The 11,853-nt window shown below is 52.7% G+C and overlaps 1 protein-coding gene across 1 annotated transcript; it reads left to right on the top strand.

The window, feature by feature from the left end:
* Positions 1-698: 698 nt before the first annotated feature.
* GSX2 (GS homeobox 2) lies at positions 699-2,569 on the top strand. Its single transcript, XM_059682546.1, has 2 exons — positions 699-1,455; positions 2,129-2,569. The coding sequence occupies exons 1-2, from the start codon at positions 882-884 to the stop codon at positions 2,467-2,469; spliced, it is 915 nt and encodes a 304-aa protein (XP_059538529.1). The 5' UTR covers positions 699-881; the 3' UTR covers positions 2,470-2,569.
* The last annotated feature ends 9,284 nt before the right edge of the window (positions 2,570-11,853 follow it).

Raw genomic sequence — 11,853 nt, 5'->3', positions numbered from 1 at the left:
GTCATTGATCTGAGTAGCCCCAAGTGCAAAGGCATTTTAGAGCTTCTCAAAATTAGAATGAAAAGCCCGTCAGCTTCTTAGCCGGGAGGCCTCACTGTTACTCCCGGGATCCCTCCTGAACTACCCACATGAATGACCTTGGCCAAGGCCAAAAGCTGGGGGACTCCGCGTGCGCCCGTATGTGTGCCCGTGGCCTAAGCTGTGCTCCGGACTGGGCTGCTGCCAGTCTTTTCCTGCACAATCCTGCTCCAAGCTGCAGGCCTCACACTTTACCGCGCCTTCGTCACGGTTGGCACAGAGGAGCAGGGAGCACTGGGCATCCCTATTAAAAAGGCTTCAAAGTCTCCACCTGGTGCGCCCTGCGGCCGGGAGCGGAGGAGTTGGGCTGGGGCCCAGGATAGAGAAGGGGTGGGATGGAGGATTCAGCTCTGATTTCTCGGGAAAGCGTGGAGAAAGAGGGGGAGGAGGCCGGCCTCCCCGCGAAATTAACAAAACCTACATTTTGCAAAGTCTCCCCCATCCCCCTCCTCCGAGTTATTCCCTGCCGCGCGCCCGCCCCTCCTCGCCGCTTCTGTTGTGTGTGACTCGGGCAGCCTATCCCGAGGGTGGGGAGCAGCCGAGGAGCCTGAGCCGAGCGGTACTCAACTGCATCACGTGCCGGAGTGGGGGCTATAAAATCCCGGAGCCGGGGCGCTGGGCGGGGGACCTCAGGACCAGCCCTCTCCAGGGACCCCTTTGTTCGCAGCCCAGACGCCGACACCTCCGCATCCCCAAGGGCTTGACTGGCTGCACCGGCTCTGCGCCCCGGGCAGAGCTCGGAACAGGAGAAGGGAGGGGGCGCCACAGCCTGCTGGGCCCTCCAGCCACCCACCCCTCCCGACATGTCGCGCTCCTTCTATGTCGACTCGCTCATCATCAAGGACTCCTCGCGACCCGCGCCCTCGCTGCCCGAACCGCACCCCGGGCCAGATTTCTTCATCCCGCTGGGCATGCCGTCCCCGTTGGTGATGTCCATGTCCGGGCCCGGCTGCGCGTCCCGCAAGAGCGGCGCGTTCTGCGTGTGCCCGCTCTGCGTCACTTCGCACCTGCACTCCTCTCGGGGGCCGGCGGGCTCCGGGGGCGGGGGCGCAGGGACAGGGAGTACCGGGGCCGGCGGCGGCGGGGCGGCGGGGGGCTCCGGGGCCTTGCCCCTGCTCAAGAGTCAGTTCTCTTCGGGTCCTGGGGACGCGCAGTTTTGCCCGCGCGTGAGCCACTCGCACCATCACCACCACCCGCCGCAGCACCACCATCACCACCACCAACCCCAACAGCCCGGCTCGGCGGCGGCGGCGGCTGCCGCGGCAGCAGCGGCAGCGGCCGCAGCGGCCTTGGGGCACACGCAGCACCACGCACCTGTCTGCGCCGCCACCACCTACAACGTGGCGGACCCGCGGAGATTCCACTGCCTCACCATGGGTAGGGCGGGGTCTTGGGGCACCTGCGCGCCGCGCCTTCTTGGCTCTCGGGAACCGACTTTTCCCCTGCGGTAGAGGGAGTGGGAGCTTGGGGGGCGGAGGGAGGAGGGGCTTTCGGTGTAACTGGGAAGAGGTCCCAAGAAGTTCCACGAAGGTGGAAGTTAGCTTGCCGGCCTCTCCAAGGAGTCTGGTGCGCTTCATTCCTGGTCCCTGGCCCCCAAGTGTTCCGTAATATGGGGGCCTCAGGGACATCGAACTTGAGGGCTGAGCAACTGGCTGAGGTTTGGGGTGGGTGTGTTTGAACTTTAGTGTGACACTCGGCGTGGGGTTGGCTCAAGCGTTTCCACTTTGGGCTAAGCTGGATCGCCTCTACCTCTCCGCTAGGCCCGAAAGGAGATGATCCGACTATGCCAGCCCCAGCCCCCCTTTAATCCTTGGGCTTTACGTTCCCACACACCGAAGGCCTTTCCGCGCTTTGGGCATCTCTGTCCTTCCAGGCTAAGTAACGACGTGATAGGACGAGGGAAGGGTGAGGGATGGATACAGCTATTTAGTTGAGCTCCCGAAGGGGTCCTCGAGAGGCATCTTTTCCAAGGGATGGCACGGGGCTGGGGGTGGGGTGGGAGCGAGTTTCTCGAGAATGACCTCTCTGCCCTCTCTTGGCCCGCGTGCAGGGGGCTCGGACGTCAGCCAGGTACCCAATGGCAAGAGGATGAGGACGGCCTTCACTAGCACGCAGCTCCTGGAGCTGGAGCGGGAATTCTCTTCCAACATGTATCTGTCTCGACTCCGGAGGATCGAAATCGCCACGTACCTGAACCTGTCGGAGAAGCAGGTGAAGATCTGGTTCCAGAACCGCCGGGTAAAGCATAAGAAGGAAGGGAAGGGCACGCAGAGGAACAGTCACGCGGGCTGCAAGTGCGTCGGCAGCCAAGCGCACTACGCGCGCTCCGAGGACGAGGACTCCCTGTCGCCGGCCTCGGCCACCGAGGACAAGGAGATTTCCCCCTTGTGAGGGAGGGAGGGCCGCCTCCCTCTCAGCACCCGCTCCCGGGAGCCCCCGCAAAGCCGATGCGGCAGGCACCCAGGGGTCAAATACGCGCCCGCTCCGTGGTCCCGTCTGCAGAAGCATGGAGCTGAGTGTTCCCAGGGCGTACCAGCCGGGCCCATCCTTCGCGTTTACTCCTTGGCCTATTTGCTTAGGTTCCACTCTCGAGAATGCGAATAGATTTTGTTTAAATGTAAATAACCTAGATTCAACTCAGTCTTGTCTTATAACAGAGAAAAAAAACATCATTGGCTTAAGTTTAGCACCGTCTGGGTTTTGTTTTTAAAGCGCTTGTCATTTTCCCTTCCCTACTGTCTTTCAGAACCTGATAAGAACACCGGGTTTCCTGATGATTTCCTTTTGTTTTTTTTTTTTAAATAAAAGTATTGATTTGCAAATAATTTAGAAAAGTAAAACCTGTAGGCCTTGCTTTCTGAAAACTTGCCTGGGGAGAGTTTAAAATCCAAGTGTTGGAAGTTCCTTTTTATGTGAATAGTTTTATATAAGATTATATTTATATTTATTTAAATAAATGAAACAAAATCAAGATTTTGCATTCATGGTGTTTGCTCTCACCCTCTTCCCCTGTCTCCCTCTCCCCAGGAACTGGGAAAAAAGTGTTTGTGAATTCAGATGGAAGTGTTGACTAAAACTGGTACCGTGGGGCACTTGGTCGAGGGAGGTTGGGGCGCTACAGGATTTCTGTGTAACAGAAATTTCTGCCAAGGAGACACCTTCAGTCCTGATGCCACCTACCAGGAAATAATCCCCATCCTCAAAATAGCTAGCCTCCTCACAGTGGACAGGACAAATCACTCCATTTAGAGTGATGCTGACATTAATGACAGGCAAACCTTTTAATTTAGTTAGAAAAGGTGAAAATTCCTTACCTAGTATTTCTTTTTCTGTGGCAGCCCTCCCTTTTTTCCCTTTCCCCTCGTCTCTCTTTATACTAAAATCAGAATTATGTGAAGACATTTGAATAGTTGCAATAGTTTTAGGAAGAGCAGGATGGGTCAAAGCAGGTTGTAAGTGCACATGGAAACTTACAAAGAATGCTGTGACTAGAAACATGGCCATTCCTAGTTGTTCTTCTAGCTAAGAAATTAGCGGGTCTCACCAATGCCAAGAAAACAAAAGGTTACACTCTCACTTTTCTAAACTAGCTCAAATGTGCCTTTGGACTCTCGTTTTTATGTGATTCTTTTCTGGTCTCCCTAACTTTAACCTGAATTGTCTCCTTTCTATTCCCTCTCTCCCCATCACTTTTCGGAGTTAATTCTGCAAGCCTGTCCTGGAGGAGACTGGCTGAGCCCTCGGCAGCAGCCTGGCGCTGCCAGGTCCTGGCATCTGAAAGAAAAGCGGAGCTGGGCGCAGGGAAACCAGGGAGTCATTTTGTGCAAGCTAACGCTCATGAACACCCGCGGATGTTATTTCTGATTAGTTTCTGTAAAGATTCCACCCAAGAGGTCAAACCACAGGAACTTTTAACAGATATACAGACCTCTAGGTTTGAATTACTATAGGTCTGTCGTAACCAACACCTCACCAGGTGGGCTTGGGGCTCTAAAACTAGGGGTCAGGAAGCTAATTCGGGAAGGAAGAGAAGGGAAGGAGGATGTGATACAGGTTTTCCCGTCAGAGTCTCTCCCTCTCTCCTTCCCTTCCTTCTCTTCCCCATGGGAGAGGGAAAAAAACCCCTTTCAGATACTCCAGGCCTGTCCATCAATTCCAATTCGGGCACTGGCCCAGAGAGGCCGGAGGGAGGACAGACCTCACGGTGCCGAACTGAACACGGAGCGGGCGCCGCTTTGTGCAGCGACTTAGCCTGGCCCTGCACAGCGGTCATGGGCAACCAGCTCGCCCCTGGGGCAGGGAGGCGCAGCCTCAGGGTCTCTCTCGAGCACAGCCTTCGGCCCCTCGCCCTGCCCACGGCGGAGGGGAGAGGGCGCCGGCCCGCTGCCTTCTCTGAAGATCCCGTTTCCCTCCTTCCCACTAGACAGGCCTCTCCGGGCCCCAGTACGCGGGTGGGAGGAAGTGACTGTCGAGGAGCAAAGAAGGCGCCTTTAAGGAAAGTTCCTGCTCCAGATACAGAGCCTCTGCTGACACTTTCTGCCCTCCTGTCCCACACTAAGCCTCGCCTGGGCGGTGGGCAGACACTGCCTCCTCCCATCCACACTTGGCCGGCCCCCTCTGTCCCCGCGCTCGGGCCTGGCCCTCCCCAAGTCCACGCCTGGCTCCAGGCCCTGCGCCCTGAACGCACAGCCACCCACTGACCACGCCCGATGCTGCCAGCTCCGCCGCCCGCCAAGGCGATGGGACACCCCCGCCCCCCCCCCCCCCCCCCCCCCCGCCCCCGGACTGGGTTTGAGCTGCTTGCGCGGTCTCAGTCCCCCTCCCTCCTGTCTTCCGGGGAAATTACTCAGGAAAGAGAGGGTAAACAATGAATCCTCACCAGAAGCAAAGAGATAAAGGCAAAGATACCTATCTAGTCATTAGACGTTCTCCAAAGAAAGGTTCCCCAGGGTTTTGGGGTGGGGGTGGGGGTCGGGGTGGGGTAGGGGTATCCTATTTGTCCTAGGACATTCCGTGCCAACCGACCTTCTGATCACGTTCAGAGTGAAGCCTGAGGTCTCCTTGTACACTAGCGTGGATTCTCCATCCGCCCCCTAATCAGTTGATGTTTTTGAAGTTTGCAAATCAGAATATGGCATTGGAAATCTGTCTGCTTTTAAAGGCCTACAGTTTCTCCTCAGGTTAAAAATACTTAGGCCAACACTCAGACACACAGATGCTCCGCTAACCAATCTTGATATGAAACACGCCCAGGGAAGTGTCTCCAGGTTTATTTAAAGGGAAATGTGGGGTCACCTGGACAACTTTGCTGCCTGAAAAGCACTAGATGCCAGTTTTCACTGCCTTCTCTTGAGAAACAGGACTGGGCCCCTGTATTTCAGGGGCCTAGAGATACATAATGGGAAGAGAGAAAGAGAATGAGAATGAGAAAGCAGGACCTTGCTCCACTAAGAGAGAAGAAGTGAGCAGCAGGAGCCATTAGTGTGGCCGAGTCCGCCTCCTGGAGAACAAGTCCTGTGGTAGCTTTAAACAGGAACGGAGTTGGAGGGTTGGGGATGGCGAGCAGGAAGGATGACTTCCTGCCCTTTGTCCTGAGCCAGTCTAGACATTCAGAGAAAACAGGAGGAGCAGAGACATTTCCCCTTCACCCACCCACTCAGTCACCAACACACACCCAAGGCCAAGCCCACTCAGCAAGGCTTCTTGGTTTCACCCAGCAGCCCATCCTAGGGTGCCCGTGGGCCCAGGTGATAGAGACACTGGTGAAGATAGACCCTCTCCCCTTATTCTGAAGTGGTCATCACAGCTTAGTTCCCACCCACCTCATTCCTCCAAGGACATCTAAGAATATTTTAGGAGAAAGAAAAACTTGGGATGTCAAGTCTTTGATTTCTGGCTTCCTTCCTCGTCCCCTCATTCCCACTCCCCACCAATTCTACCCTTTTAAATCTGATCTGGACTAGAAATGTAGTTTGTTTGGTCCACCCTGACTGTGGTCAGGGAATTGCCAGAAAGGTGATTGCTCTAGCTAAAAGAGGTCACAGAGGGCAACAGGGTCTGTGTGGATAGGTGTATGTACATGCATGTACATGGTTGTGTGAGTGTATGTGTGCATATGTATATGTGTATGTGAGAGAAAAATAACTTCATTGGTGGTGGTCATGTTACATAAAGAGAAGAATTGCCCTGACCGATTTGGCTCAGTGGATAGAGCGTCAGCCTGCAGACTGAAGGGTCCTGGGTTCGATTCTGGTCAAGGGCATGTACCTTGGTTGCGGGCGTGTGGGGAGTGTGCAGGAGGCGGCTGATCGATGTTTCCCTCTCATCGTTGTTTCTGGCTCTCTGTCCCTCTCCCTTCCTCTCTGTAAAAAAAATCAATAAAATATATTTTAAAAAATTAAAAATAAACAAAAAGAGAAGAATTATCTGAGAAAGACAAATATCACATGATCTCATTTATTTGTGGAATCTAATGAACAAAATGAATTGACCAACAAAATAGGACCCAAGGCATGGAAGCGTGGAACAGACTGACACATCTCCATGTGGGGTTGGGGTGATGAGAAGAGATAAGCCAAAGAACTTATATACTTATATGCATAGCCTATGGACGCAGGCAATAGGGTAGTGAAGACCTGGGGGTGTGTGGGTAAGGGCTGGGAGGAAGGGAGTAAAGGGGGGGGGGTAAGATGGGAAATATCTGTAATACTATCAACAATAAAAATATATATTTTTTTAAAAGCTAAGAGTTATTTTTACCAGGTTTCCTTTTCCCCCCACCCCATTTATACCTTTCCTGCAGGTTCCACTCATTTTTCATGGTACTTCTTGGGAGATTTTTTGGAGGGAGGTGGAAAGGTGCTCAGAGTTGGGTTGGGGGAAGGAATAAAAAGCTGAACATTGAGGGGAGACTAGAGAGAGCAATGGGTTGGATCTTAGGCCAGACCTTAAGGGTGTGAGGGGAGGAGAATGACACTTCCAACTGAAGAAATTTGGTTTAAAGGAGCAATCCCTGATTTAAAAGGAGCTCCTCCTATCCTCTCCAAACACAGCCTAACACCTCCTAAACATGAATGCAGCTCAGTGCATCAAAGCAATTGTTTCTATTTTCATTACTCACAGGGGATCTTTGTATGTACCTGTTAAGGTGACAGACCTCTTAAAAGGGAACATTTTTCCATGCAATTAAATGGTGCATTTACTAGGCTTCTATTAACATAATTTAATATAAATCTATTTTATAAATCTTTAGGCTCACATTACTGAAAATTGAACCTGGGGGGGGGGTGGCGGGGGGGATGCCTACATCTCTTTCCTAAATTAGGGGGAGTCAAATCCAAAAACTTGCTATTCTAAGCCAATGGAAATATTAAAAGTAAAGAAATCTTTTGTATTGTCTTTTGTTAATGGTGGAGGCATGGAGAAAAGAAGCAGCTTTTCTCACAGAAAATGAGAAATTCCACAGAGATGCCTGCAGGGCTCCTATATTCGAGGCCCTGGGGAGGGGCCAACAAGAACAGGAATTTAAAGACATTTCTTAGGAACAGGATGGAATCAGAGCTCAGATTGGGGGGGGGGGGGGCGGAAACCACATTAAAACCAACCTTGACTCATATTTGGAAGCAAGTTTCTTCTGTTTGGGGAAGAAAAATCCGAAGCCTCAGACCTCACAGTCCTGAAAGCTACTCCATGTGGAGGTAGATATCCTTGTCTGTCCCCATAGCTGGCCTCCTTGTTCTCAAGGGCACCCTCCAAAATTCTGGGCATCGCCTTGTCTCTGAAAACAGTGCTCTGTGTGCCCGTCTATTGATGTCCATGCCTGCCCTTCTGCACTGGGCATTGCTTTTCCTCAAGCTGAGCCCTATGTTTTCCTGAGCCTTTGTCATACCTTTGTCGACCCTTCCAAATCCCAAACCCAGGAAGGCCCCAGGGACTCCTCTGAGTGAATCCTGACAGATCGGAAGTGTGTGCTGTGTGCTTAGGAAAGTAACTAGTTTCAGATTAATGAAGCAGTGACAATTTCAATCTGCTTAAAGGCGGAGGTTGGCACTGCCCAGGCCTGAGCGTGGGGAGCTCGCCAGGCTGGGCTTTATATTGTCCGCTTTTCTGAAGAGCAGACAAAGATGGATAGAGAGACATTGAAAAGCAGGGGGCGTATTTCAAACAGCCCCATAAAGAGGGCTGTCACTTTAAGACAAGAACCATAGTGCTTTGATGACTTTGTATTAGCTGCAACCATTTCAAATAAGGAACTCAAGTCTCTAGTGAGAGGGAGGGAAAAGCAGAGAGAGAGAGAGAGAGAGAGAGAGAGAGAGAGAGAGAGAGAGAGAGAGAGAGAGAGAAGCCCTATTTAGCCTGTGTGAGCACTGCAGCAGGGCTGATTCTTAGGCAACTGCTAGATTTCTGAAGTTCACGGAGAAACAGCCCACAGCAGGTGCAGAGAAGAAAAGGCAGGTGGAAGCTGCTCCTGATGGGAAAGGCTCCCCGCCCGTGGGCTGCAGCGGGCTCCGGAGCCAGCTCCGCCTCAGTTTCCCGGGAAGGGCTGGGGCAGGAGCACAGCCCTGGCTGGCCCCAGACCGTGAGGATTATCATGGAAATTTTCGAGAGCCTGAAAGAGAAAGGAAGGAGGAGGAGGGCAGGCTTTTGGAGGCCACCTTCACAAAGCCTAATTTAAATTGTTTGGGGTCAAGCTGCAGCAAGCCGCCTCCCCCTTTTCCTCCTTAATTAATTAATGACCACAATTAATTATTAGGGTCTTGCATCTCAAGTCGTCCAAACGCCTCCAACAGGGACGGATGAGTTGCTTGAGCCAGAGGCACTGGTATAACTTGGGAGAAGGGAGTGGGGAGTTGGAGGTGTGCTCGCCCTTCCTCTCTCTGTATCTGCCTCCCTCTAGGTCTCCCCTTGCCTGCGGTTCTCTGTGTCTGTCTGTCACTTTCTGCCTCAGTTTCTCTCTCACACTCTCTCTTCCTCTCTCACTCCCTTTCTTTGTTCTCCTGGACCAACTCCCCACCCTCCTCCAATCTCCCCGGGCCGTGTCTCGACCCTCCCAACTTCAGGACCCAAGCTGTCCCGCGAGAAGGGAGGGTGCCCAAGCTGCGGCCCCCACCCGGTCACCCTCCCCTCGGAATCCCACCGCGTGGTCGGAGGCCGGACGTGAGTGGGCAGCAAGGTAATTTCACCTGCTCTATCTAGAGTTAGTGACAACTTCTGTTTCTTTCTTCCTTCCTTCCTTCCTTTCTTTCTTTCTTTCTTTCTTTCTTTCTTTCTTTCTTTCTTTCTTTCTTTCTTTCTTTCTTTCTTTCTTTCTTTCTTCCTTTCTTCCTTTCTTCCTTTCTTCCTTTCTTTCCTCCTTTCCTCCTTTCCTTCCTTCCTTCCTTCCTTCCTTCCTTCCTTCCTTCCTTCCTTCCTTCCTTCCTTCCTTCCTTCCTTCCTTCCTTCCTTCCTTCCTTCCTTCCTTCCTTCCTTCCTTCCTTCCTTCCTTCCTTCCTTCCTTCCTTCCTTTTTTATGGGAACGGGAACCGAACCGGGAAGGAGATGGCGCCGGCTTTGGAGGCCGGCGAAAGGGCTCCCGCGAAAGCGAAGCTGGAGGGAGAAGCGGCCGCCGCTGTTTCATTAGGCGCTATTTGAACCTTGCAACATGTGGTAATTTCTGGGGCAAGCTGAAAAGGGGGGATTATGTAGGAGGGACACAAGGAAATTAGCGAACGGTTAATTTAACTCGTTTTCTGCTAGACTTTTCGATACATTCCTCATTGACTGAGGGGCAGGTGAAGCTCCCGCCCCATGCAGGCGCATTCACGGTGGGAATAAATGGTTCTTTTTCAACTCACACTGTTCACAATATATCATCAGGGAAAAGACATGCAATGAATATGTTGATTTTTTTTATTAATGGAATTACACCCTGCCATGCAGGTGTGAGGGTAAAAACCTATACTGCAATGAAATAAGATTAACAATGAAATTAGAATTTTATTAGCTTTCTATGTCACATAGACCTGGATTTGAACTGTCAAAACAAGCAACCAGAAAAGATATTCCGAAGGCAGCCCTGCCAATCAACCAGGAGGAAGGAAGCAGCGTGGAATCACAATCATTGCCAGCTTCCAGGTCCTTCGGCGCCTGTCTTGGTCCTCGCGCGGTAGGCAAGTGGGCGGGGGGCCCCAGTGGGTATCCGCCTGGTCTCCGGACCCGCGGGCAGTTCCTGGAAACACCACTCGGACTCCAGAGGCCAGACACAGAGCAGGCCCCCGCCCAGGGTAGAGGAGCCGGGAGGGCCCGAGGCCGCCCAGAGGTCAGCCGGAGGGGCTGGGCCAGCGCGGCCTATAGGCCGCAGGCTTCGCCTCTTCTAAATCAGCTGCCCGTGACCCGAGGGAATGGAGAGAAAAGTCGGGATGCCGGGCTGCAGGCGGAGTAGGGCGCCCCTTGGAAACCGCACCGAGTTTTGTCCCCCGGGCCCGGGAGCTCCGGCGCTGCTACCTGGGTCTGGCAGGCGCAGAGGTGCCCTATGCAAATGGCTCACTATTGAGAAGGAAATACTTCCAATGGGCCTTTGTAACCTTCTATAGAAAATCGAGGTATTCTGCATGACAAAGCACAATTAAGCTTTCTATTCAGGAGTTCTGCAGCTGGTAGCCCGTTGGGAAAGTGGGAGGAAACGCGAATATATTAATAGTGTGGCAAAAGTTTTTTTGTGTGCGTGTCCTTTGCTGGGTCTGGGAGGGAGAGGGGCGGTGGGTGGACCCCGAGGGGAGGATGGCTCCGCCCGGAATCCTTGCCACTTGAAAGGCAACTCCTCTGCCCACGTGGAAAGCTCTGCTTGTCTGGCAGCCCAGGCATCCTGACTGGTCCAGGAGACCCCCGTGCGCCGGACAGGACCGGGCAGGCCACGCGGGCACCGGCGCACGGGCGGGGCGGGACGGGACGCGTGCCCCAGCCTAGTCTCTTTGTCCCGGGAAAGCTGTGCTGAGACCAGGCGCCCAGCTATACTTGGTCACCCCGCAGACTCAGGGGGCAGGCTCAGCAGCGCAGGAGGGATGCTGCAATGGGAAGATGTGGGAAGGGCAGAGCCAGATTGTCAGTTCAACTCCAATTTTCTCCACACTCCTCTCTCATAATTGAGATTCACTTCCCAATCATTCAATTTTGCACTCGCCAGAAAGAATTTTTTGCTTCTTATTCTCCATTCTCTGTCCTCTACAGTGGTTCTCAACCTTCCTAATGCCGCGACCCTTTAATACAGTTCCTCATGTTGTGGTGACCCCCAATTTCATTGTTACAAATTGAACATAATTAAAGCATAGTGAGTAATCACAAAAACAATATGTAATTATATATGTGTTTTCCGATGGTCTTAGGTGACTCCTGTGAAAGGGTCGTTCGACCCCAAAGGGGTCGCGACCCACAGATTGAGAACCGCTGCTCTAGAAACATGTCCACCCTCCTCTGTCCTGCTTGGTGCCGGCAGATGCGGGCCTTTGTGGATTGTATTATTTCCTCTATTAACGGAGTCACCTGCCGCTTCTTGCCTCTGGCTACCATCTGGGTTTGGTGAGTGAGTGGCTTCTAGATGTCTGTCTTCTTCCCTGTTCCCATCTGTGAGGTTCTTGACAGTCACTGCACCCGTCATTTATACATCCTCAGCATTCATCACAATGCCCGACACAAAGCCGATACTCTGTAAATACCAGCTGAATCAAGGCATCATTCTGCTTCCAGGTCTCCACCAGTCCCTGCAATCAAGGAAAGAGCTATATTTAGAAACACCTATAT

Source organism: Myotis daubentonii, chromosome 1 (assembly GCF_963259705.1).
Source record: "Myotis daubentonii chromosome 1, mMyoDau2.1, whole genome shotgun sequence".
Classification (NCBI taxonomy): domain Eukaryota; kingdom Metazoa; phylum Chordata; class Mammalia; order Chiroptera; family Vespertilionidae; genus Myotis; species Myotis daubentonii.
The sequence above is the reverse complement of the archived record's forward strand: the minus strand, read 5'-3'. Positions and strand labels throughout refer to the sequence as shown.